We start from the raw sequence: 24,874 nt of genomic DNA on the forward strand, positions 1-24,874 counted from the left end.
GTGCTTTGATAATCGGACAGTTCCGTGGTGCTGAAGAGACGCCTCCGAGACAACGGTCAAAAAAATCAACGTCAAAGAGCAAAACGACAAACTGGATTAAATTTCTGTTTTGAGGTTGAGATCGAAGCTTTTTCACTAAACGATCGACACGTAAATCCGCTTTTTTGGTTCAATTGTCTTGAACCAGCAAAACAATGGATCTCGTTGTGACAATGGAGGCATGCAGAAGGTACGTGCTGCTCGTTGTTTTTATCCATTTTACTTTGATTGGCAACATATCAACCTCAGTGACTCATTATTCGATACCAGAAGAAATGAAAGAAGGGTCCTCTGTGGCAAATCTTGCTGCTGATCTCGGCTTGGATGTTAAAACGCTCAATCAGAGGAAGATGCGTTTGGACATAATCTCGAACAAAAAATATCTGGATGTGAACAGAGAGACTGGAGAACTGTACATCGCAGAAAAGATTGATCGGGAAAGCAGTTGTAACTTCAAAGCGTCTGCTTCTTGTTATCTCAAACTGGAATTAATACTGGAAAATCCGGTGAGGATTTTTAACATTGAAGTGGAAATTTTGGACATGAACGACAACGCCCCACAATTTAGAAGAGACGTCATTCATTTAGACATATCAGAAGCGACTCCAAATGGAGAGAGATTTTCACTGAGCAATGCAGTAGATCCGGACATTGGATCGAATTCAGTAAAAACCTATCATCTGAGTGAGAGTGAATACTTTAATATTGAAGTACAGACTGGAAGAGACGGGTCAAAGTTTGCAGAATTAATCCTCAAAAGGAATTTAGATCGAGAGCAGCAGAGTGTTCATAATTTGATCCTGACAGCTGTAGATGGAGGAACACCTGCTCGGTCTGGTACTGCCAGTGTCATTGTTCGTGTGTTGGATATGAATGATAATGCTCCAAAATTTGAGAAAACCAACATGAGTGTTAAAATCTTGGAAAATTCTCCCATTGGAAGTCTTGTAACTGATCTGGATGCAATAGATTTAGATGAAGGTCCAAATTCGGAAATTACATACACATACAGTTTATATACGCAAGAGAAAACACAAGAAACATTTAACTTGAATCCTACAACTGGTGAAATTACTGTTAAAGGACTATTAAATTATGAAGATTTTAAGATTTATGACATGGAAGTAATAGCAACTGACAAAGGGACTAATAGTTTATCAGGACAATGTACAATTAAGATTTTAGTTGAGGACATGAATGACAACCACCCACAAATATCAATCAAATCATTTCAGAGTCCAGTGAACGAAAATATAGAATTAGACACAGTTATAGCTGTAGTTAGTGTTAATGATAAAGACTCAGGTGATAATGGCATCGTTGATTTAAGCATTCCTAAAAATATGCCTTTCAAACTGAGGGAGTCCTCTGATAACTATTATGAATTAGTGATGTCGGAGCCATTAGACCGTGAGAAAGTCACAGAATATGATATCACTTTCACTGTCACAGACAGAGGCTCTCCTCCTTTATCTGACAATGAAACCATGACTTTAGAGCTGCTGGATGTCAATGACAATGTTCCACAGTTCCCACAGTCATTTTATACCATACGTGTAATGGAGAATAATGCACCTGGAGCCTTGCTCAGCTCCCTCACGGCCTTTGACCCTGACCTCCATGAAAACCAGTATCTAGTTTATTTCATCATAGAGAAGGAGATAGCCAACACCTCCATGTCCATGCTGTTCTCCATCAATCCAGAGAACGGGAATCTTTATGCACTGAAAACTTTTGACTATGAGATTGAGAAGGAGTTTCTTTTCCACATCGAGGCCCGAGACTCTGGCTCTCCTCCACTCAGCAGCAATGTGACTGTTCACATCATTATTGTGGACCAGAATGACAACGCTCCAGTCATTGTCTCTCCGTGGCGTGCTCACGGCTCAGTGGTGGAGGAAAAGATCCCCAGATCCACTGATAAAGGCTCCCTGGTGGCCAAAGTCATCGCTTTGGACACAGACTCAGTGCACAACTCTCGGATTACCTACCAGTTTCTCCAGGTGACTGACGCCACCTTGTTCAGTCTGGATCAATACAACGGAGAGATCCGGACCATGAGGATGTTCAGCTACAGAGATCCACGCCACCAGCGGCTGGTTGTTGTTGCCAAGGACAACGGACAGCCTGCTCTGTCTGCTACAGTCACCATCAAGCTGTCCACAGTGGAGACTGCAGTGAAGGCCTACTCTGACATGACTGAGATGCCTCTGGAATATGACATCTTCTCAGACCTCAACCTGTACTTGGTGATCGGTCTGGGTTCAGTGTCCTTTCTGCTGCTCATCACCATTCTGGTCACCATCGTGCTCAAGTGTCAGAAACCCAAGCCCAGCAAAACAGCTGCTCCCTGCAGGAACAGTGTGATCAGTGAGCGGAACTCCACCATCGCTGACTCCACTCTGGTGTCCAACGATGCCTACTGGTACAGTCTGTTTCTGGCCGAGACCCGGAAAGGAAAGCTGGTGGTCAGACAGCCTATGCCCAAGGGCTCCAGATACATCGTGTCCAGCATCCCGAGAGGGACAGGACTGACTGACACGAGTGACTCTGCAGCATCCACTCTGCAGGTATGAGATTCACTCTGAACATTAAGATATTCATCCACAACACTTTCATTGTGGCTCTTTGGTATACTATCGCTTGACATGGCAATTCATTTAAAGTACTTAGATATATTGCAGGTCATTGTCAATATTGTTCAGTGCTTTAAAAATACATTTTGCCTCTTGCCTAAATTAATCAGTATGTATTGTTAACGACCAAAGGGTGGCGCTGTTTTATTATTAAAATACCAACACCAAAACCTCGTCATCCAACGTCCTGTTCTGGACCTGACTGGGAGAAGAAACGGCAGCTCTGCTGACGATCTATACAAAAGGACATTCTTAGCTTTTTTAAAATGAAATATTTCCTGGAGAATGCTCTATTCGGATGTATTCTGAAATCAATGCGTGGTCGGAATATCTTCTTCTTCTGAAATCGCGTATATCTCCGGTCGAGGCATCGTATTCTCAGACACGTCCTGTTTTTACAATGGGCTCTGACAAAAGGTGCGTGCTCCTCGTTATTTTTCTTTTTACCTCCTTTGGGATCATATCGACGTCTGTAATTCACTATTCCATACCCGAGGAATTAAAGGAGGGCTCTGTGGTCGCTAATCTTGCTACCGATCTCAGCCTGGACGTTACAACTTTGACAAAGAGAAAAATGCGCCTTGATATAATCGCCAACAAAAAATATCTGGACGTTAACAAAGAGACTGGTGAGCTGTACGTGGTTGAAAAGATTGACAGGGAACACATTTGCACGACTAAATGGTCATCATCGTGTTACCTAAAGCTTGAAGTAACACTTGAAAATCCATTGCGGATTTTCAACATTGAATTAGAGGTTTTGGACATGAACGACAACGCCCCGCAATTTAGAAGAGACGCCATACATTTAGACATATCAGAAGCGACTCCAAAAGGAGAGAGATTTTCACTGAGCAATGCAGTGGATCCTGATGTCGGAGCAAATTCAGTAAAAACATATCATCTGAGTGAAAACGATTTTTTTAACATTGAAGTTCAAACCGGAAGAGATGGGTCAAAGTTTGCAGATTTGATTTTGTCAAAGAGTTTAGATCGGGAAAATCAGGCTCTCCATAATTTAATTCTCACGGCTGTGGATGGAGGAACACCTGCTCGGTCTGGGACTGTCAGTATCATTGTTCATGTTTTAGATACAAATGATAATGCTCCAACTTTTGAAAAATCACTTAACACTGTGAAAATATTTGAAAATTCACCAATTGGAAGTCTTGTGATTAATCTCACAGCAATAGATTTAGATGAAGGTTCAAATTCTGACATTACATACACATACAGTTTATATACACAGGAGAGGACACAAGAAACGTTTAACCTGAATCCTACAACTGGTGAAATTACTGTTAAAGGAATGTTAAATTATGAAGATTTCAAGAGTTATGACATGGAAGTAATAGCGACTGACAAAGGAACAAATAGTTTATCAGGACAATGTACCATTAAGATTCTTGTTGAGGACATGAATGACAACCACCCAGAAATATCTATCAAATCATTTCAGAGTCCAGTGAATGAAAATATAGAATTAGACACAGTTATAGCTGTAGTTAGTGTTAATGATAAAGACTCAGGTGATAATGGCATCGTTGATTTAAGCATTCCTAAAAATATGCCTTTCAAACTGAGGGAGTCCTCTGATAACTATTATGAATTAGTGGTGTCGGAGCCATTAGACCGTGAGAAAGTCCCAGAATATGATATCACATTCACTGTCACAGACAGAGGCTCTCCTCCTTTATCTGACAATGAAACCATGACTTTAGAGCTGCTGGATGTCAATGACAATGTTCCACAGTTCCCACAGTCATTTTATACCATACGTGTAATGGAGAATAATGCGCCTGGAGCCTTGCTCAGCTCCCTCACGGCCTTTGACCCTGACCTCCATGAAAACCAGTATCTAGTTTACTTCATCATAGAGAAGGAGATAGCCAACACCTCCATGTCCATGCTGTTCTCCATCAATCCAGAGAACGGGAATCTTTATGCACTGAAAACTTTTGACTATGAGATTGAGAAGGAGTTTCTTTTCCACATTGAGGCCCGAGACTCTGGCTCTCCTCCACTCAGCAGCAACGTGACTGTTCACATCATTATTGTGGACCAGAATGACAACGCTCCAGTCATTGTCTCTCCGTGGCGTGCTCACGGCTCAGTGGTGGAGGAAAAGATCCCCAGATCCACTGATAAAGGCTCCCTGGTGGCCAAAGTCATCGCTTTGGACACAGACTCAGTGCACAACTCTCGGATTACCTACCAGTTTCTCCAGGTGACTGACGCCACCTTGTTCAGCCTGGATCAATACAATGGAGAGATCCGGACCATGAGGATGTTCAGCTACAGAGATCCACGCCACCAGCGGCTGGTTGTTGTTGCCAAGGACAACGGGCAGCCTGCTCTGTCTGCTACAGTCACCATCAAGCTGTCCACAGTGGAGACTGCAGTGAAGGCCTACTCTGACATGACTGAGATGCCTCTGGAATATGACATCTTCTCAGACCTCAACCTGTACTTGGTGATCGGTCTGGGTTCAGTGTCCTTTCTGCTGCTCATCACCATTCTGGTCACCATCGTGCTCAAGTGTCAGAAACCCAAGCCCAGCAAAACAGCTGCTCCCTGCAGGAACAGTGTGATCAGTGAGCGGAACTCCACCATCGCTGACTCCACTCTGGTGTCCAACGACGCCTACTGGTACAGTCTGTTTCTGGCCGAGACCAGGAAAGGAAAGCTGGTGGTCAGACAGCCTATGCCCAAGGGCTCCAGATACATCGTGTCCAGCATCCCAAGAGGGACAGGACTGACTGACACTAGTGACTCAGCACCATCCACTCTGCAGGTATGAGATTCACTCTGAGCGTTAAGATATTCATACACAACACTTTCATTGTGGCTCTTTGGTATATTATCGCTTGACATGGCAATACATTTAAAGTACTTAGATATATTGCAGGTCATTATCAATATTGTTCAGTGCTTTAAAAATACACTTTGCCTCTTGCCTAAATTAACCAAGATGCATTGTTGTGGAACATGATTGGGACAGTTGAAAACATGTGGTAACGACCAAAGGGTGGCGCTGTTTTATTATTAAAATACCAACACCTCAACCTCGTCATCCAACGTCCTGTTCTGGACCTGACTGAGAGAAGAAACGGCAGCTCTGCTGACGATCTATACATAAAGGACATTCTTGGCTTTTTTAAATGAAATATTTCCTGGAGAATGCTCTGTTCGGATGTATTCTGAAATCAATGCGTGGTAGGAATATCTTCTTCCTCTGAAATCGCATATATCTCCGGTCGAGGCATCGTATTCTCCGACGCAATAAGTGGTCCTGTTTTTACAATGGGCTCTGACAAAAGGTGCGTGCTCCTCGTTATTTTTCTTTTTACCTCCTTTGGGATCATATCGACGTCTGTAATTCACTATTCCATACCCGAGGAATTAAAGGAGGGCTCTGTGGTCGCTAATCTTGCTACCGATCTCAGCCTGGACGTTACAACTTTGACAAAGAGAAAAATGCGCCTTGATATAATCGCCAACAAAAAATATCTGGACGTTAACAAAGAGACTGGTGAGCTGTACGTGGTTGAAAAGATTGACAGGGAACACATTTGCACGACTAAATCGTCATCATCGTGTTACCTAAAGCTAGAATTAATACTGGAAAACCCGGTGCGAATTTTTAACATTGAAGTAGAAATTTTGGACATGAACGACAACGCCCCACAATTTAGAAGAGACGTCATTCATTTAGACATATCAGAAGCGACTGCAAATGGAGAAAAATTTTCGCTGAGCAATGCAGTAGATCCCGACATTGGATCGAATTCAGTAAAAACCTATCATCTGAGTGAGAGTGAATACTTTAATATTGAAGTACAGACTGGAAGAGACGGGTCAAAGTTTGCAGAATTAATCCTCAAAAGGAATTTAGATCGAGAGCAGCAGAGTGTTCATAATTTGATCCTGACAGCTGTAGATGGAGGAACACCTGCTCGGTCTGGTACTGCCAGTGTCATTGTTCGTGTGTTAGATATGAATGATAATGCTCCAAAATTTGAGAAAACCAACATGAGTGTTAAAATCTTGGAAAATTCTCCCATTGGAAGTCTTGTGATTGATCTGGATGCAATAGATTTAGATGAAGGTTCAAATTCGGAAATTACATACACATACAGTTTATATACACAAGAGAAAACACAGGACACATTTAATTTGAATCCTGCAACTGGCGAAATTACAGTTAAAGGGATGTTAAATTATGAGGATTTCAAGATTTATGACATGGAAGTAATAGCTACTGACAAAGGGACTAATAGTTTATCAGGACAATGTACCATTAAGATTTTAGTTGAGGACATGAATGACAACCACCCAGAAATATCTATCAAATCATTTCAGAGTCCAGTGAATGAAAATATAGAATTAGACACAGTGATAGCTGTAGTTAGTGTTAGTGATAAAGACTCAGGTGATAATGGCATCGTTGATTTAAGCATTCCTAAAAATATGCCTTTCAAACTGAGGGAGTCCTCTGATAACTATTATGAATTAGTGGTGTCGGAGCCATTAGACCGTGAGAAAGTCCCAGAATATGATATCACGTTCACTGTCACAGACAGAGGCTCTCCTCCTTTATCTGACAATGAAACCATGACTTTAGAGCTGCTGGATGTCAATGACAATGTTCCACAGTTCCCACAGTCATTTTATACCATACGTGTAATGGAGAATAATGCGCCTGGAGCCTTGCTCAGCTCCCTCACGGCCTTTGACCCTGACCTCCATGAAAACCAGTATCTAGTTTATTTCATCATAGAGAAGGAGATAGCCAACACCTCCATGTCCATGCTGTTCTCCATCAATCCAGAGAACGGGAATCTTTATGCACTGAAAACTTTTGACTATGAGATTGAGAAGGAGTTTCTTTTCCACATCGAGGCCCGAGACTCTGGCTCTCCTCCACTCAGCAGCAATGTGACTGTTCACATCATTATTGTGGACCAGAATGACAACGCTCCAGTCATTGTCTCTCCGTGGCGTGCTCACGGCTCAGTGGTGGAGGAAAAGATCCCCAGATCCACTGATAAAGGCTCCCTGGTGGCCAAAGTCATCGCTTTGGACACAGACTCAGTGCACAACTCTCGGATTACCTACCAGTTTCTCCAGGTGACTGACGCCACCTTGTTCAGTCTGGATCAATACAACGGAGAGATCCGGACCATGAGGATGTTCAGCTACAGAGATCCACGCCACCAGCGGCTGGTTGTTGTTGCCAAGGACAACGGGCAGCCTGCTCTGTCTGCTACAGTCACCATCAAGCTGTCCACAGTGGAGACTGCAGTGAAGGCCTACTCTGACATGACTGAGATGCCTCTGGAATATGACATCTTCTCAGACCTCAACCTGTACTTGGTGATCGGTCTGGGTTCAGTGTCCTTTCTGCTGCTCATCACCATTCTGGTCACCATCGTGCTCAAGTGTCAGAAACCCAAGCCCAGCAAAACAGCTGCTCCCTGCAGGAACAGTGTGATCAGTGAGCGGAACTCCACCATCGCTGACTCCACTCTGGTGTCCAACGACGCCTACTGGTACAGTCTGTTTCTGGCTGAGACCCGGAAAGGAAAGCTGGTGGTCAGACAGCCTATGCCCAAAGGCTCCAGATACATCGTGTCCAGCATCCCGAGAGGGACAGGACTGACTGACACTAGTGACTCAGCACCATCCACTCTACAGGTATGCATGAGCATAATTTATTTGCTTTTGTTATGTCAGTTCTTGAAAAATATTCACGGTGATATTCTTTTGGATATTGGGGTCTTTCAATTTTTCAGTTCGCATTATTTCAGATCTACTATTTACACAACTCCTTTTGAAGCTTATTAAGTTCTGTTTTCACAAATTGGGGTTGACATATGGTCAGTATTTAAATCACACTTTTGCAGCTTATCGAAAAGGAATACGTTATTGAATAGATATGTTGATGCGGTTTTGAATCTAATAAGTCAAAATAAAATTTAAATAAAAAACTTCTACATTGAAAAATAATTAAACGATATATATATAATGGAAGAAGTTTTCGTAGCATGTGTGATGACCTGAGATGGAAAAACTAACTTGCCCTGACAACGATCTTGTTATAATCGACAGCTAAAAGTCAAATCAGGAGAAACGTTTGCGTCAATATATATTTAAGAAAGATGTAGTTCAGGAGAGCTTGATGATAAGGACAATATTTTCAGGATAATGAAAAATGCAAACTAACAAAAAAAAAAAAAAAAGGGTCACGAAACATGCACACTTAAACGTCCACTTGTTTTAGAGTGCGACGAGAGTACTTTGAAATCGGATGAAATACCAGATATATTTTTGCCACCTGTATTTAAACTAAGCTTTCTCGTTGAGAAGGTAATACTCAGATAGAGCGGTCCATGTCGCTGCTCTCTAAAAAAACCCATGGACTGATGAAGTCATCATTTCCACGATAGTTCATTGGCGGCTGCGCAAGGAGACATATTTCCCTAAACCTCTTCCAGTGTAAGGACGCACTATTGTTCAATCAAAGGAATTCGTTCTCTTTAAATTTATCGGAAGCAGAAACAATTGCATCTATCGCCGGTCCACATATTGAAGATTTCTGACACGGATTATTGTTGCTCAATGGCTCCTCCAGTTCTCCATTATTCAATAACATGGTATGTCTCAGTATTTCTCTTTCTCTCTGCCGTCATTCACTCGGCGACTTCAGTCACCCATTACTCTGTTCCGGAGGAGATGGACGAAGGCTCGATTGTGGCGAATTTAGCGATAGATTTAGGCTTAGATGTGAAGACTTTGGGTAAAAGAAAAATGCGTATCGATGTCGTCGGGAATAAAAATATCTGGATATTAACAAGGACACGGGCGAGTTGTTCATTTTGGAGAGAATCGATCGAGAGTTTCTCTGCCCCCTCAAGACGACAACGTGTTTTCTGAGATTAGACGCTACGATTGAAAATCCGATACGAATGTTTAATATTGAAGTGGAAATTTTGGATATTAACGACAACGCTCCTCATTTTCGGAGGGGGACGATGCATTTGGACATCTCAGAGTCAAGTCCAGTTGGAGAGAGATTCTCACTGAACAATGCTGCAGATCCAGATGTTGGAGCTAATTCTGTGAAAAATTACCTTCTGAGCGCAAGTGAGCATTTCTCAATTGAAATACAGACAGGGCGAGATGGGACGAAGTTTGCAGACTTGATTCTGAAGAAAGCTTTAGACAGGGAGCAGCAGGCTGTTCATGATTTGATTCTCACTGCTGTGGACGGAGGTGTGCCCACGCGCACAGGTACAGCCAGCATTATCGTTCGCGTGCTCGACGTGAACGACAACGCCCCTTCATTTGATAAGGACAAATACTTTGTGAATGTCATGGAGAACTCTCCGATTGGGAGTCTAGTGGTTAAATTAAATGCTACAGATTTAGATGAAGGCTCCAATTCAGATATTGTTTATTCATATAGTTTGTATACATCAGAGAGAACACAAAATATGTTTAAGTTGAATCCAGAAAATGGTGAAATCAGAGTGAAAGAGATGGTTAATTATGAGGATTTCAAACTTTATGAAATGGAGGTGATAGCCAGTGATAAGGGGCTTAACTCCTTATCTGGACACTGTAACCTGACAATACAGGTAACAGACATGAATGATAATCATCCAGAAATATCTATCAAATCATTTAAAAGTCCAATCAAAGAAAATGAGCCCCTTGACACAGTTATAGCTGTAGTTAGTGTCAGTGATAAAGACTCAGGTGATAATGGCGTTGTTGATTTAAGCATTCCTAAAAATATGCCTTTCAAACTGAGGGAGTCCTCAGATAACTATTATGAATTAGTGGTGTCGGAGCCATTAGACCGTGAGAAAGTCACAGAATATGATATCACGTTCACTGTCACAGACAGAGGCTCTCCTCCTTTATCTGACAATGAAACCATGACTTTAGAGCTGCTGGATGTCAATGACAATGTTCCACAGTTCCCACAGTCATTTTATACCATACGTGTAATGGAGAATAATGCACCTGGAGCCTTGCTCAGCTCCCTCACGGCCTTTGACCCTGACCTCCATGAAAACCAGTATCTAGTTTACTTCATCATAGAGAAGGAGATAGCCAACACCTCCATGTCCATGCTGTTCTCCATCAATCCAGAGAACGGGAATCTTTACGCACTGAAAACGTTTGACTATGAGATTGAGAAGGAGTTTCTTTTCCACATCGAGGCCCGAGACTCTGGCTCTCCTCCACTCAGCAGTAATGTGACTGTTCACATCATTATTGTGGACCAGAATGACAACGCTCCAGTCATTGTCTCTCCGTGGCGTGCTCACGGCTCAGTGGTGGAGGAAAAGATCCCCAGATCCACTGATAAAGGCTCCCTGGTGGCCAAAGTCATCGCTTTGGACACAGACTCAGTGCACAACTCTCGGATTACCTACCAGTTTCTCCAGGTGACTGACGCCACCTTGTTCAGTCTGGATCAATACAACGGAGAGATCCGGACCATGAGGATGTTCAGCTACAGAGATCCACGCCACCAGCGGCTGGTTGTTGTTGCCAAGGACAACGGGCAGCCTGCTCTGTCTGCTACAGTCACCATCAAGCTGTCCACAGTGGAGACTGCAGTGAAGGCCTACTCTGACATGACTGAGATGCCTCTGGAATATGACATCTTCTCAGACCTCAACCTGTACTTGGTGATCGGTCTGGGTTCAGTGTCCTTTCTGCTGCTCATCACCATTCTGGTCACCATCGTGCTCAAGTGTCAGAAACCCAAGCCCAGCAAAACAGCTGCTCCCTGCAGGAACAGTGTGATCAGTGAGCGGAACTCCACCATCGCTGACTCCACTCTGGTGTCCAACGATGCCTACTGGTACAGTCTGTTTCTGGCTGAGACCCGGAAAGGAAAGCTGGTGGTCAGACAGCCTATGCCCAAGGGCTCCAGATACATCGTGTCCAGCATCCCGAGAGGGACAGGACTGACTGACACTAGTGACTCAGCACCATCCACTCTACAGGTATGCATGAGCATAATTTATTTGCTTTTGTTATGTCAGTTCTTGAAAAATATTCACGGTGATATTCTTTTGGATATTGGGGTCTTTCAATTTTTCAGTTCGCATTATTTCAGATCTACTATTTACACAACTCCTTTTGAAGCTTATTAAGTTCTGTTTTCACAAATTGGGGTTGACATATGGTCAGTATTTAAATTACACTTTTGCAGCTTATCGAAAAGGAATACGTTATTGAATAGATATGTTGATGCGGTTTTGAATCTAATAAGTCAAAATAAAATTTAAATAAAAAACTTCTACATTGAAAAATAATTAAACGATATATATATAATGGAAGAAGTTTTCGTAGCATGTGTGATGACCTGAGATGGAAAAACTAACTTGCCCTGACAACGATCTTGTTATAATCGGCAGCTAAAAGTCAAATCAGGAGAAACGTTTGCGTCAATATATATTTAAGAAAGATGTAGTTCAGGAGAGCTTGATGATAAGGACAATATTTTCAGGATAATGAAAAATGCAAACTAACAAAAAAAAAAAAAAAAACTGTCACGAAACATGCACACTTAAACGTCCACTTGTTTTAGAGTGCGACGAGAGTACTTTGAAATCGGATGAAATACCAGATATATTTTTGCCACCTGTATTTAAACTAAGCTTTCTCGTTGAGAAGGTAATACTCAGATAGAGCGGTCCATGTCGCTGCTCTCTAGAAAAACCTATGGACTGATGAAGTCATCATTTTCACGATAGTTCATTGGCGGCTGCGCAAGGAGACATATTTCCCTAAACCTCTTCCAGTGTAAGGACGCACTATTGTTCAATCAAAGGAATTCGTTCTCTTTAAATTTATCGGAAGCAGAAACAATTGCATCTATCGCCGGTCCACATATTGAAGATTTCTGACACGGATTATTGTTGCTCAATGGCTCCTCCAGTTCTCCATTATTCAATAACATGGTATGTCTCAGTATTTCTCTTTCTCTCTGCCGTCATTCACTCGGCGACTTCAGTCACCCATTACTCTGTTCCGGAGGAGATGGACGAAGGCTCGATTGTGGCGAATTTAGCGATAGATTTGGGCTTAGATGTGAAGACTTTGGGTAAAAGAAAAATGCGTATCGATGTCGTCGGGAATAAAAAATATCTGGATATTAACAAGGACACGGGCGAGTTGTTCATTTTGGAGAGAATCGATCGAGAGTTTCTCTGCCCCCTCAAGACGACAACGTGTTTTCTGAGATTAGACGCTACGATTGAAAATCCGATACGAATGTTTAATATTGAAGTGGAAATTTTGGATATTAACGACAACGCTCCTCATTTTCGGAGGGGGACGATGCATTTGGACATCTCAGAGTCAAGTCCAGTTGGAGAGAGATTCTCACTGAACAATGCTGCAGATCCAGATGTTGGAGCTAATTCTGTGAAAAATTACCTTCTGAGCGCAAGTGAGCATTTCTCAATTGAAATACAGACAGGGCGAGATGGGACGAAGTTTGCAGACTTGATTCTGAAGAAAGCTTTAGACAGGGAGCAGCAGGCTGTTCATGATTTGATTCTCACTGCTGTGGACGGAGGTGTGCCCACGCGCACAGGTACAGCCAGCATTATCGTTCGCGTGCTCGACGTGAACGACAACGCCCCTTCATTTGATAAGGACAAATACTTTGTGAATGTCATGGAGAACTCTCCGATTGGGAGTCTAGTGGTTAAATTAAATGCTACAGATTTAGATGAAGGCTCCAATTCAGATATTGTTTATTCATATAGTTTGTATACATCAGAGAGAACACAAAATATGTTTAAGTTGAATCCAGAAAATGGTGAAATCAGAGTGAAAGAGATGGTTAATTATGAGGATTTCAAACTTTATGAAATGGAGGTGATAGCCAGTGATAAGGGGCTTAACTCCTTATCTGGACACTGTAACCTGACAATACAGGTAACAGACATGAATGATAATCATCCAGAAATATCTATCAAATCATTTAAAAGTCCAATCAAAGAAAATGAGCCCCTTGACACAGTTATAGCTGTAGTTAGTGTCAGTGATAAAGACTCAGGTGATAATGGCATTGTTGATTTAAGCATTCCTAAAAATATGCCTTTCAAACTGAGGGAGTCCTCAGATAACTATTATGAATTAGTGGTGTCGGAGCCATTAGACCGTGAGAAAGTCACAGAATATGATATCACGTTCACTGTCACAGACAGAGGCTCTCCTCCTTTATCTGACAATGAAACCATGACTTTAGAGCTGCTGGATGTCAATGACAATGTTCCACAGTTCCCACAGTCATTTTATACCATACGTGTAATGGAGAATAATGCACCTGGAGCCTTGCTCAGCTCCCTCACGGCCTTTGACCCTGACCTCCATGAAAACCAGTATCTAGTTTACTTCATCATAGAGAAGGAGATAGCCAACACCTCCATGTCCATGCTGTTCTCCATCAATCCAGAGAATGGGAATCTTTACGCACTGAAAACGTTTGACTATGAGATTGAGAAGGAGTTTCTTTTCCACATCGAGGCCCGAGACTCTGGCTCTCCTCCACTCAGCAGTAATGTGACTGTTCACATCATTATTGTGGACCAGAATGACAACACTCCAGTCATTGTCTCTCCGTGGCGTGCTCACGGCTCAGTGGTGGAGGAAAAGATCCCCAGATCCACTGATAAAGGCTCCCTGGTGGCCAAAGTCATCGCTTTGGACACAGACTCAGTGCACAACTCTCGGATTACCTACCAGTTTCTCCAGGTGACTGACGCCACCTTGTTCAGTCTGGATCAATACAACGGAGAGATCCGGACCATGAGGATGTTCAGCTACAGAGATCCACGCCACCAGCGGCTGGTTGTTGTTGCCAAGGACAACGGGCAGCCTGCTCTGTCTGCTACAGTCACCATCAAGCTGTCCACAGTGGAGACTGCAGTGAAGGCCTACTCTGACATGACTGAGATGCCTCTGGAATATGACATCTTCTCAGACCTCAACCTGTACTTGGTGATCGGTCTGGGTTCAGTGTCCTTTCTGCTGCTCATCACCATTCTGGTCACCATCGTGCTCAAGTGTCAGAAACCCAAGCCCAGCAAAACAGCTGCTCCCTGCAGGAACAGTGTGATCAGTGAGCGGAACTCCACCATCGCTGACTCCACTCTGGTGTCCAACGATGCCTACTGGTACAGTCTGTTTCTGGCTGAGACCCGGAAAGGAAAGCTGGTGGTCAGACAGCCTATGCCCAAGGGCTCCAGATACATCGTGTCCAGCATCCCGAGAGGGACAGGACTGACTGACACTAGTGACTCAGCACCATCCACTCTACAGGTATGCATGAGCATAATTTATTTGCTTTTGTTATGTCAGTTCTTGAAAAATATTCACGGTGATATTCTTTTGGATATTGGGGTCTTTCAATTTTTCAGTTCGCATTATTTCAGATCTACTATTTACACAACTCCTTTTGAAGCTTATTAAGTTCTGTTTTCACAAATTGGGGTTGACATATGGTCAGTATTTAAATTACACTTTTGCAGCTTATCGAAAAGGAATACGTTATTGAATAGATATGTTGATGCGGTTTTGAATCTAATAAGTCAAAATAAAATTTAAATAAAAAACTTCTACATTGAAAAATAATTAAACGATATATATATAATGGAAGAAGTTTTCGTAGCATGTGTGATGACCTGAGATGGAAAAACTAACTTGCCCTGACAACGATCTTGTTATAATCGGCAGCTAAAAGTCAAATCAGGAGAAACGTTTGCGTCAATATATATTTAAGAAAGATGTAGTTCAGGAGAGCTTGATGATAAGGACAATATTTTCAGGATAATGAAAAATGCAAACTAACAAAAAAAAAAAAAAAAACTGTCACGAAACATGCACACTTAAACGTCCACTTGTTTTAGAGTGCGACGAGAGTACTTTGAAATCGGATGAAATACCAGATATATTTTTGCCACCTGTATTTAAACTAAGCTTTCTCGTTGAGAAGGTAATACTCAGATAGAGCGGTCCATGTCGCTGCTCTCTAGAAAAACCTATGGACTGATGAAGTCATCATTTTCACGATAGTTCATTGGCGGCTGCGCAAGGAGACATATTTCCCTAAACCTCTTCCAGTGTAAGGACGCACTATTGTTCAATCAAAGGAATTCGTTCTCTTTAAATTTATCGGAAGCAGAAACAATTGCATCTATCGCCGGTCCACATATTGAAGATTTCTGACACGGATTATTGTTGCTCAATGGCTCCTCCAGTTCTCCATTATTCAATAACATGGTATGTCTCAGTATTTCTCTTTCTCTCTGCCGTCATTCACTCGGCGACTTCAGTCACCCATTACTCTGTTCCGGAGGAGATGGACGAAGGCTCGATTGTGGCGAATTTAGCGATAGATTTGGGCTTAGATGTGAAGACTTTGGGTAAAAGAAAAATGCGTATCGATGTCGTCGGGAATAAAAAATATCTGGATATTAACAAGGACACGGGCGAGTTGTTCATTTTGGAGAGAATCGATCGAGAGTTTCTCTGCCCCCTCAAGACGACAACAACGTGTTTTCTGAGATTAGACGCTACGATTGAAAATCCGATACGAATGTTTAATATTGAAGTGGAAATTTTGGATATTAACGACAACGCTCCTCATTTTCGGAGGGGGACGATGCATTTGGACATCTCAGAGTCAAGTCAAGTTGGAGAGAGATTCTCACTGAACAATGCTGCAGATCCAGATGTTGGAGCTAATTCTGTGAAAAATTACCTTCTGAGCGCAAGTGAGCATTTCTCAATTGAAATACAGACAGGGCGAGATGGGACGAAGTTTGCAGACTTGATTCTGAAGAAAGCTTTAGACAGGGAGCAGCAGGCTGTTCATGATTTGATTCTCACTGCTGTGGACGGAGGTGTGCCCACGCGCACAGGTACAGCCAGCATTATCGTTCGAGTGCTCGACGTGAATGACAACGCCCCTTCATTTGATAAGGACAAATACTTTGTGAATGTCATGGAGAACTCTCCGATTGGGAGTCTAGTGGTTAAATTAAATGCTACAGATTTAGATGAAGGCTCCAATTCAGATATTGTTTATTCATATAGTTTGTATACATCAGAGAGAACACAAAATATGTTTAAGTTGAATCCAGAAAATGGTGAAATCAGAGTGAAAGAGATGGTTAATTATGAGGATTTCAAACTTTATGAAATGGAGGTGATAGCCAGTGATAAGGGGCTTAACTCCTTATCTGGACACTGTAACCTGACAATACAGGTAACAGACATGAATGACAATCATCCAGAAATATCTATCAAATCATTTAAAAGTCCAATCAAAGAAAATGAGCCCCTTAACACAGTTATAGCTGTAGTTAGTGTCAGTGATAAAGACTCAGGTGATAATGGCATCGTTGATTTAAGCATTCCTAAAAATATGCCTTTCAAACTGAGGGAGTCCTCTGATAACTATTATGAATTAGTGGTGTCGGAGCCATTAGACCGTGAGAAAGTCACAGAATATGATATCACGTTCACTGTCACAGACAGAGGCTCTCCTCCTTTATCTGACAATGAAACTATGACTTTAGAGCTGCTGGATGTCAATGACAATGTTCCACAGTTCCCACAGTCATTTTATACCATACGTGTAATGGAGAATAATGCACCTGGAGCCTTGCTCAGCTCCCTCACGGCCTTTGACCCTGACCTCCATGAAAACCAGTATCTAGTTTACTTCATCATAGAGAAGGAGATAGCCAACACCTCCATGTCCATGCTGTTCTCCATCAATCCAGAGAACGGGAATCTTTATGCACTGAAAACTTTTGACTATGAGATTGAGAAGGAGTTTCTTTTCCACATCGAGGCCCGAGACTCTGGCTCTCCTCCACTCAGCAGTAATGTGACTGTTCACATCATTATTGTGGACCAGAATGACAACGCTCCAGTCATTGTCTCTCCGTGGCGTGCTCACGGCTCAGTGGTGGAGGAAAAGATCCCCAGATCCACTGATAAAGGCTCCCTGGTGGCCAAAGTCATCGCTTTGGACACAGACTCGGTGCACAACTCTCGGATTACCTACCAGTTTCTCCAGGTGACTGACGCCACCTTGTTCAGTCTGGATCAATACAACGGAGAGATCCGGACCATGAGGATGTTCAGCTACAGAGATCCACGCCACCAGCGGCTGGTTGTTGTTGCCAAGGACAACGGGCAGCCTGCTCTGTCTGCTACAGTCACCATCAAGCTGTCTACAGTGGAAACTGCAGTGAAGGCCTACTCTGACATGACTGAGATGCCTCTGGAATATGACATCTTCTCAGACCTCAACCTGTACTTGGTGATCGGTCTGGGTTCAGTGTCCTTTCTGCTGCTCATCACCATTCTGGTCACCATCGTGCTCAAGTGTCAGAAACCCAAGCCCAGCAAAACAGCTGCTCCCTGCAGGAACAGTGTGATCAGTGAGCGGAACTCCACCATCGCTGACTCCACTCTGGTGTCCAACGACGCCTACTGGTACAGTCTGTTTCTGGCCGAGACCCGGAAAGGAAAGCTGGTGGTCAGACAGCCTATGCCCAAGGGCTCCAGATACATCGTGTCCAGCATCCCGAGAGGGACAGGACTGACTGACACTAGTGACTCAGCAGCATCCACTCTGCAGGTATGAAAATAATAAGTTTGATTGACTTTCATTTGACTTTTTAAATTTAAAGTATAAATTGTGGTTTTCTTTGCAGTGCTTTATCACTCCGATAGTTTTTTTTTTTTTCAAAAAACCTTTTGGGTAGTTTTTAAATAACTTTTTATTTCCCTGTTTTACAATTTTATTCAAATAATCAAAACATTGGAAAGACAAGGACCCAGTTATACACAGTAGCATGCCATAGTTTTTCATAATTATTAAAACAAAGTTTTCACTTAAATGTTAAATGATTTGATAAAATTAGTATGCATTTTCAATTGTATTTTTCTGCAGTAACTTCATTTCTGTCAATACTTTATGACAAGTAATTTGATTTAGTTTCGTATCAAATAGAACACACAAATATGCTGTGAAGCATTTCTTTCTTGATGGTTCATGAAAATTCAAGTCAAACAAAGTAAGTTGCCAACGGTCACGGAAATGTGTGAACTCACCCACAACACTGCTTTTACGCACAAATATCCTTGTTCCATCAGTTTTACGCACAGGCACCTGTGCGTAAAACTAGCATGTAGCCCAAAAACAAGATGATATAATATTTCCTGTATTTTACATCTCAACTCAGCGTTTATTCCTGTAACAACCCCCCTCCACCCCCCAACAAGAAAAATAAAAATATCAGCCTTTAAATAACGTTAGTAGCTTTGAAATTATATAAATCGTTCAGAATTTCACTTGTTGGGGGGAGAAGCGTCGAAAAAAAATACACATTTCAATATTTGAAAACATAATCAAAAGCAATATTTTGTGTGAATGAATTAAAATAATTTGTTGTTTCTCGTATAATCATTTTTTTGTCGTGTTCCCCGAAACAAAAGAACATTTGGCTGAGGTCAGAATTTTCGCGTTTTTTCATTGGTGGAAATCAGCAATTGCACGAGTGTGCGTCACTTCTGGTTGACGTGCGCTGCTTTTTCTGACCATTGTGACATTTTATCCTCGGAGAGAAGAGTCATACCATCGCTTCGTCAAATTTCAAGGTGTTACACCCTGAAAATCCTCATGAGGATGTCACGCGGTGGACCGCTGTGCGGGGACGGGTGCGTGTCTGTTTATCTCTGCCTCTCTGCCCTCGTGAGCACGGTATGGACTGTCACCCATTATTCTGTTCCTGAAGAAATGGAGGAAGGATCTGTCGTTGCTAATTTAGCTGCAGATTTGGGATTGGACGTGAAGACGCTCAACGAACGGAAAATGCGCATCGACGTCGTAGCGAATAAAAAGTATCTCGATATCAACAGAAATACGGGGGAGCTGTTTATTTCAGAAAGAATAGACAGAGAATTTCTGTGTCCTTCTAAAACAACATCATACTGTTTTCTGAAATTAGACGCAACAATTGAAAATCCGATTCGAATGTTTAATATTGAAGTAGAAATTACGGACATCAATGACAACGCTCCTCATTTTCGGAGGGGGACGATGCATTTGGACATCTCAGAGTCAAGTCCAGTTGGAGAGAGATTCTCACTGAACAATGCTGCAGATCCAGATGTTGGAGCTAATTCTGTGAAAAATTACCACCTGAGCGCAAGTGAACATTTTGCCCTTGAAATACAGACAGGGCGAGATGGATCAAAGTTTGCAGACTTGATTCTGAAGAAAGCTTTAGACAGGGAGCAGCAGGCTGTTCATGATCTGATTCTTACTGCTGTGGACGGAGGTGTGCCCACGCGCACAGGTACAGCCAGCATTATCGTTCGCGTGCTCGACGTGAACGACAACGCCCCTTCATTTGATAAGGACAAATACTTTGTGAATGTCATGGAGAACTCTCCGATTGGGAGTCTAGTGGTAAAATTAAATGCTACAGATTTAGATGAAGGCTCCAATTCAGATGTTGTTTATTCATATAGTTTGTATACATCAGAGAGAACACAAAATATGTTTAAGTTGAATCCAGAAAATGGTGAAATCAGAGTGAAAGAGATGGTTAATTATGAGGATTTCAAACTTTATGAAATGGAGGTGATAGCCAGTGATAAGGGGCTTAACTCCTTATCTGGACACTGTAACCTGACAATACAGGTAACAGACATGAATGACAATCATCCAGAAATATCTATCAAATCATTTAAAAGTCCAATCAAAGAAAATGAGCCCATAGACACAGTGATAGCTGTAGTTAGTGTCAGTGATAAAGACTCAGGTGATAATGGCATAGTTGATTTGAATATTCCTAAAAATATGCCTTTCAAACTGAGGGAGTCCTCTGATAACTATTATGAATTAGTGGTGTCGGAGCCATTAGACCGTGAGAAAGTCCCAGAATATGATATCACGTTCACTGTCACAGACAGAGGCTCTCCTCCTTTATCTGACAATGAAACTATGACTTTAGAGCTGCTGGATGTCAATGACAACGTTCCACAGTTCCCACAGTCATTTTATACCATACGTGTAATGGAGAATAATGCACCTGGAGCCTTGCTCAGCTCCCTCACGGCCTTTGACCCTGACCTCCATGAAAACCAGTATCTAGTTTACTTCATCATAGAGAAGGAGATAGCCAACACCTCCATGTCCATGCTGTTCTCCATCAATCCAGAGAACGGGAATCTTTATGCACTGAAAACTTTTGACTATGAGATTGAGAAGGAGTTTCTTTTCCACATCGAGGCCCGAGACTCTGGCTCTCCTCCACTCAGCAGCAATGTGACTGTTCACATCATTATTGTGGACCAGAATGACAACGCTCCAGTCATTGTCTCTCCGTGGCGTGCTCACGGCTCAGTGGTGGAGGAAAAGATCCCCAGATCCACTGATAAAGGCTCCCTGGTGGCCAAAGTCATCGCTTTGGACACAGACTCAGTGCACAACTCTCGGATTACCTACCAGTTTCTCCAGGTGACTGACGCCACCTTGTTCAGTCTGGATCAATACAACGGAGAGATCCGGACCATGAGGATGTTCAGCTACAGAGATCCACGCCACCAGCGGCTGGTTGTTGTTGCCAAGGACAACGGGCAGCCTGCTCTGTCTGCTACAGTCACCATCAAGCTGTCCACAGTGGAGACTGCAGTGAAGGCCTACTCTGACATGACTGAGATGCCTCTGGAATATGACATCTTCTCAGACCTCAACCTGTACTTGGTGATCGGTCTGGGTTCAGTGTCCTTTCTGCTGCTCATCACCATTCTGGTCACCATCGTGCTCAAGTGTCAGAAACCCAAGCCCAGCAAAACAGCTGCTCCCTGCAGGAACAGTGTGATCAGTGAGCGGAACTCCACCATCGCTGACTCCACTCTGGTGTCCAACGATGCCTACTGGTACAGTCTGTTTCTGGCCGAGACCAGGAAAGGAAAGCTGGTGGTCAGACAGCCTATGCCCAAGGGCTCCAGATACATCGTGTCCAGCATCCCGAGAGGGACAGGACTGACTGACACTAGTGACTCAGCAGCATCCACTCTGCAGGTATCAATATCAACCCACTTCTCTGCTTTTCTTCCCTAAAAAGAAAGAAACAACCCCAAAAAAAGATCCAATCATAAGTTTAAATTTATCATGCTTGCACACCCCGTGTGTGTGTGTCTGTGTGTGTGTACACATGATGTTGCTGAATGATAAAACAAAAACAAACAAACAAAAAACCCTGCACCAGGCAGTGCAAAGCAATTCAGTGTTTTGCGTTAACTTGAACTGAGCATGAATTGAGCATGTTCATAATACAAGGGACATTTTCAGTTACTCAACTGTTTTTGAAGGAGTAGTTCCAGGTCTGTTTCAAAAATCAGTTCAAATCTGTTTGTCATTGTTCATTTCTTGTGGGTCCACAGATGGACACTTTGTTCGCAGTCGCTTTTTTTTTTTGCCTCAACATGAGTGAAATTGTGGCTTCATTATTGTTGCATTAACAACAACAAGAAAAGTATATATTGACGTGAAAAGCATCAGTTCAACACTAAATGACATACTGTAAAACTGAAAAAAAAAAAAAAGTCTAAGTACTGTCTTCTAACAGTGTGATGTAATCATTTTCTTCTCCTGGACAGATGTCATTCCTTATTCAGATATAGTAAATAGATATAGTATACATGAACTTTAATACTTAGTGTTTTAAAAAAATAATTTAGTGTAGTCACAGATGCTAAGTTTTTCATGAACCTTGGCCATTCAAGAGACTTATTTTAATCTAACAGATTCCTGCAAGTCTTTCTTTACAGGTTGAACACAGTCTGCTGAATGGAGAAAGTTTTTGAACCTAAATGTGCTTTTGTTGTCTATCTATCTATCTATCTATCTATCTATCTATCTATCTATCTATCTATCTATCTATCTATCTATCTATCTATCTATCTATCTATCTATCTATCCATCCATCTATCTATCATGGTAAGTATGCTGCTGCTATAAAAATAATTGAACTGCTACATGTCAAATGTTGCTTTACTGCTTCTATGGACACATAAACTAGAATATATGTTATTAGGATCACAATAATACTACTACAAATACATTTTTTTAATAGAAACTGCCTCAACATCAACCCTGTTTATAATAACATTCATTGACACACAATCTTTCATTGCTTGAAATTGCCTGACTTTTGAATTGCTTGTTTTTTTTCTCCCCCACTCTAAAGTACCCTAAATGAGGGAAGTCCACTCTGCAGCTGGAGGTACGCAGGAGTCTCACTCAATTGCCCTGGATAACTTTTTTGAATTTTGTCACAGATGTCATCTGAAACGTTTTTCTTCCTCTCCTTTTTTTTTTTTGTTATGTTTGCTTTATTCAATTGATGTTTTGTTGTCTTGTTTTATTTCTTCTAAAAATCTTTTTTTTTTTAATCTGCAAAGGATCGATTTCCATCCCACAAAGTTTGCCGGATCTGACTTCCATAGTAATGAACATATATTATAGTATAACTCTCATATAGCTATTCATTGTATTAGATTGTTCTTTAAAGATTAGTCTATGAATCAATCATCATACCAGCTGAAAAACAAAGTTTCTGCTCTTACAGACCGTCAGTCTAGATTAAGCATGATTAAAACTCCCATCAAGTCATTGCTTTTGGTGAACAAAGTGAAAGTCATATAGTTACAGCAACAGATCTGATCAACACAACTCTATCATTGGATTAGATGAAATAAACAAACACATTGTTGCCATTTGCTGGCTTTGCTATTGCACATTATGCCTTTTTGCTATTAATGGCTATGTGAATAATATTTTGATGTCTTATTTAATTACTGTTGTTCTCAAAAGGAAGCTGTGTATGGGAATATTAACATGTCTTCACCCACTACTGACCCATCACTAGTATTTTAGGAATATGGCCTATTTTTGAATGTTTGTAGGGGAGGAATTTGACTGTGCAGTGTTGTGTTATTTAAACATGTAATTGACCGGATGCTGCTGACTCCACAGTATGATGCTTTTAAAACATGAATGATACTTTTCTTCTGTAGTCTGAGTTGTGACCTAATTCTTTGTGCAGGAGAGGCGCAAAGAGAAACCAGTCACCCAGTTACCTAGCAACTGCTCTCTTTCCCCAATAGTGGAGCATGGTGTTCATTGATTGGTCACGTCACCTTCCCCACTACATGTTCAAGGATCTGCACAATCCTTCCACCGTCTCTGTCCTCTGCCTGAAGCCCCCCTGTCTGATTGACAGACGTCAGCTGCATGAGATATGTCCGTTTGGCCCGTCGTGAGCCTCGGTTTCTATTAACTGTCTGATTCTCATGTGTCTTTTTTTTTTAGGCATCTACCACCAGCAGCAGCAGCTCAACTTGAAGCCCCCCCTCATCCTCCAGCTACATTCTGAATGGACGCTGACAAGAGTCTCCAATGAGGAAAGGAGAAAGCCCTGGACGTAACACCGCCCCATGGCCATCTTGCTCTGTTTGTTCGTTGTTCCTCACACAATAAGTAGAGTCATGTCAAGCCAGTGGACTATAGTGACTAATCAAAAACATGACCCTGTTATTGAGCACATGAAAGCCAATCAACATTGCCTCTCTTTCCTATTAATATGCATGATCAGACTGCATGGCTTGAGCCACACTTGAAGATTTACAAATGTACAAGAGGAGATACAAAAAAGGACTGGAGGGGAAAAAGACACTCCAGAGGATGTTTCGAAGAAGCCACTCCAAGGACTACGCCAGTGCACAAGGAATTGTTGAAATTCCTTAAGAGATAGGTTTCCCCCCTCTGAAGAGGAAACAGGTGGCAGATATTACATTTCTAACCTATGTGTTTATTTTACTCCCAAAAAGTGTTGATGTCCTATTGTGAGAAAAGCAGCACAAGTAAATATCAAAAAAGCACCAACCTACTATTTCACAGCATGAAATTGAAGGGAATCAGTATTTTATTAGTGGTCAGTTGCTGTCATTTTTTGATTTTACTGCTTTCTACCCTTCAAACTTATGACAGGCCTAAATGCAGGAGTTGGAAGACTACTGTAGATTGAGAAAGTGGCCTTTTATCATCTTGCCTTTGTGTTTTTGCACGGGAT

At 42.0% G+C, this 24,874-nt stretch overlaps 3 protein-coding genes across 3 annotated transcripts in view; all 3 read left to right on the plus strand.

The window, feature by feature from the left end:
* LOC115397319 (protocadherin alpha-C2-like) overlaps positions 1-24,874 on the plus strand; it is a 422,283-nt gene that overhangs the window by 174,322 nt on the left and 223,087 nt on the right. The gene's annotated exons all lie outside the window — the stretch shown is intronic.
* On the plus strand, positions 179-24,355 carry LOC115397636 (protocadherin alpha-C2-like). The gene is made up of 4 exons (XM_030104059.1): positions 179-1,008; positions 3,869-5,469; positions 22,991-23,026; positions 24,115-24,355. Exons 1-3 carry the CDS (start codon positions 195-197, stop codon positions 23,000-23,002), a joined length of 2,427 nt encoding a protein of 808 aa, XP_029959919.1. The 5' UTR covers positions 179-194; the 3' UTR covers positions 23,003-23,026; positions 24,115-24,355.
* LOC115397643 (protocadherin alpha-C2-like) lies at positions 15,943-18,414 on the plus strand. Its single transcript, XM_030104071.1, has one exon. It carries the CDS (start codon positions 15,958-15,960, stop codon positions 18,370-18,372), a length of 2,415 nt encoding a protein of 804 aa, XP_029959931.1. The 5' UTR covers positions 15,943-15,957; the 3' UTR covers positions 18,373-18,414.

This window comes from Salarias fasciatus, chromosome 2 (genome assembly GCF_902148845.1).
Source record: "Salarias fasciatus chromosome 2, fSalaFa1.1, whole genome shotgun sequence".
Taxonomy (NCBI): Eukaryota; Metazoa; Chordata; class Actinopteri; order Blenniiformes; family Blenniidae; genus Salarias; species Salarias fasciatus.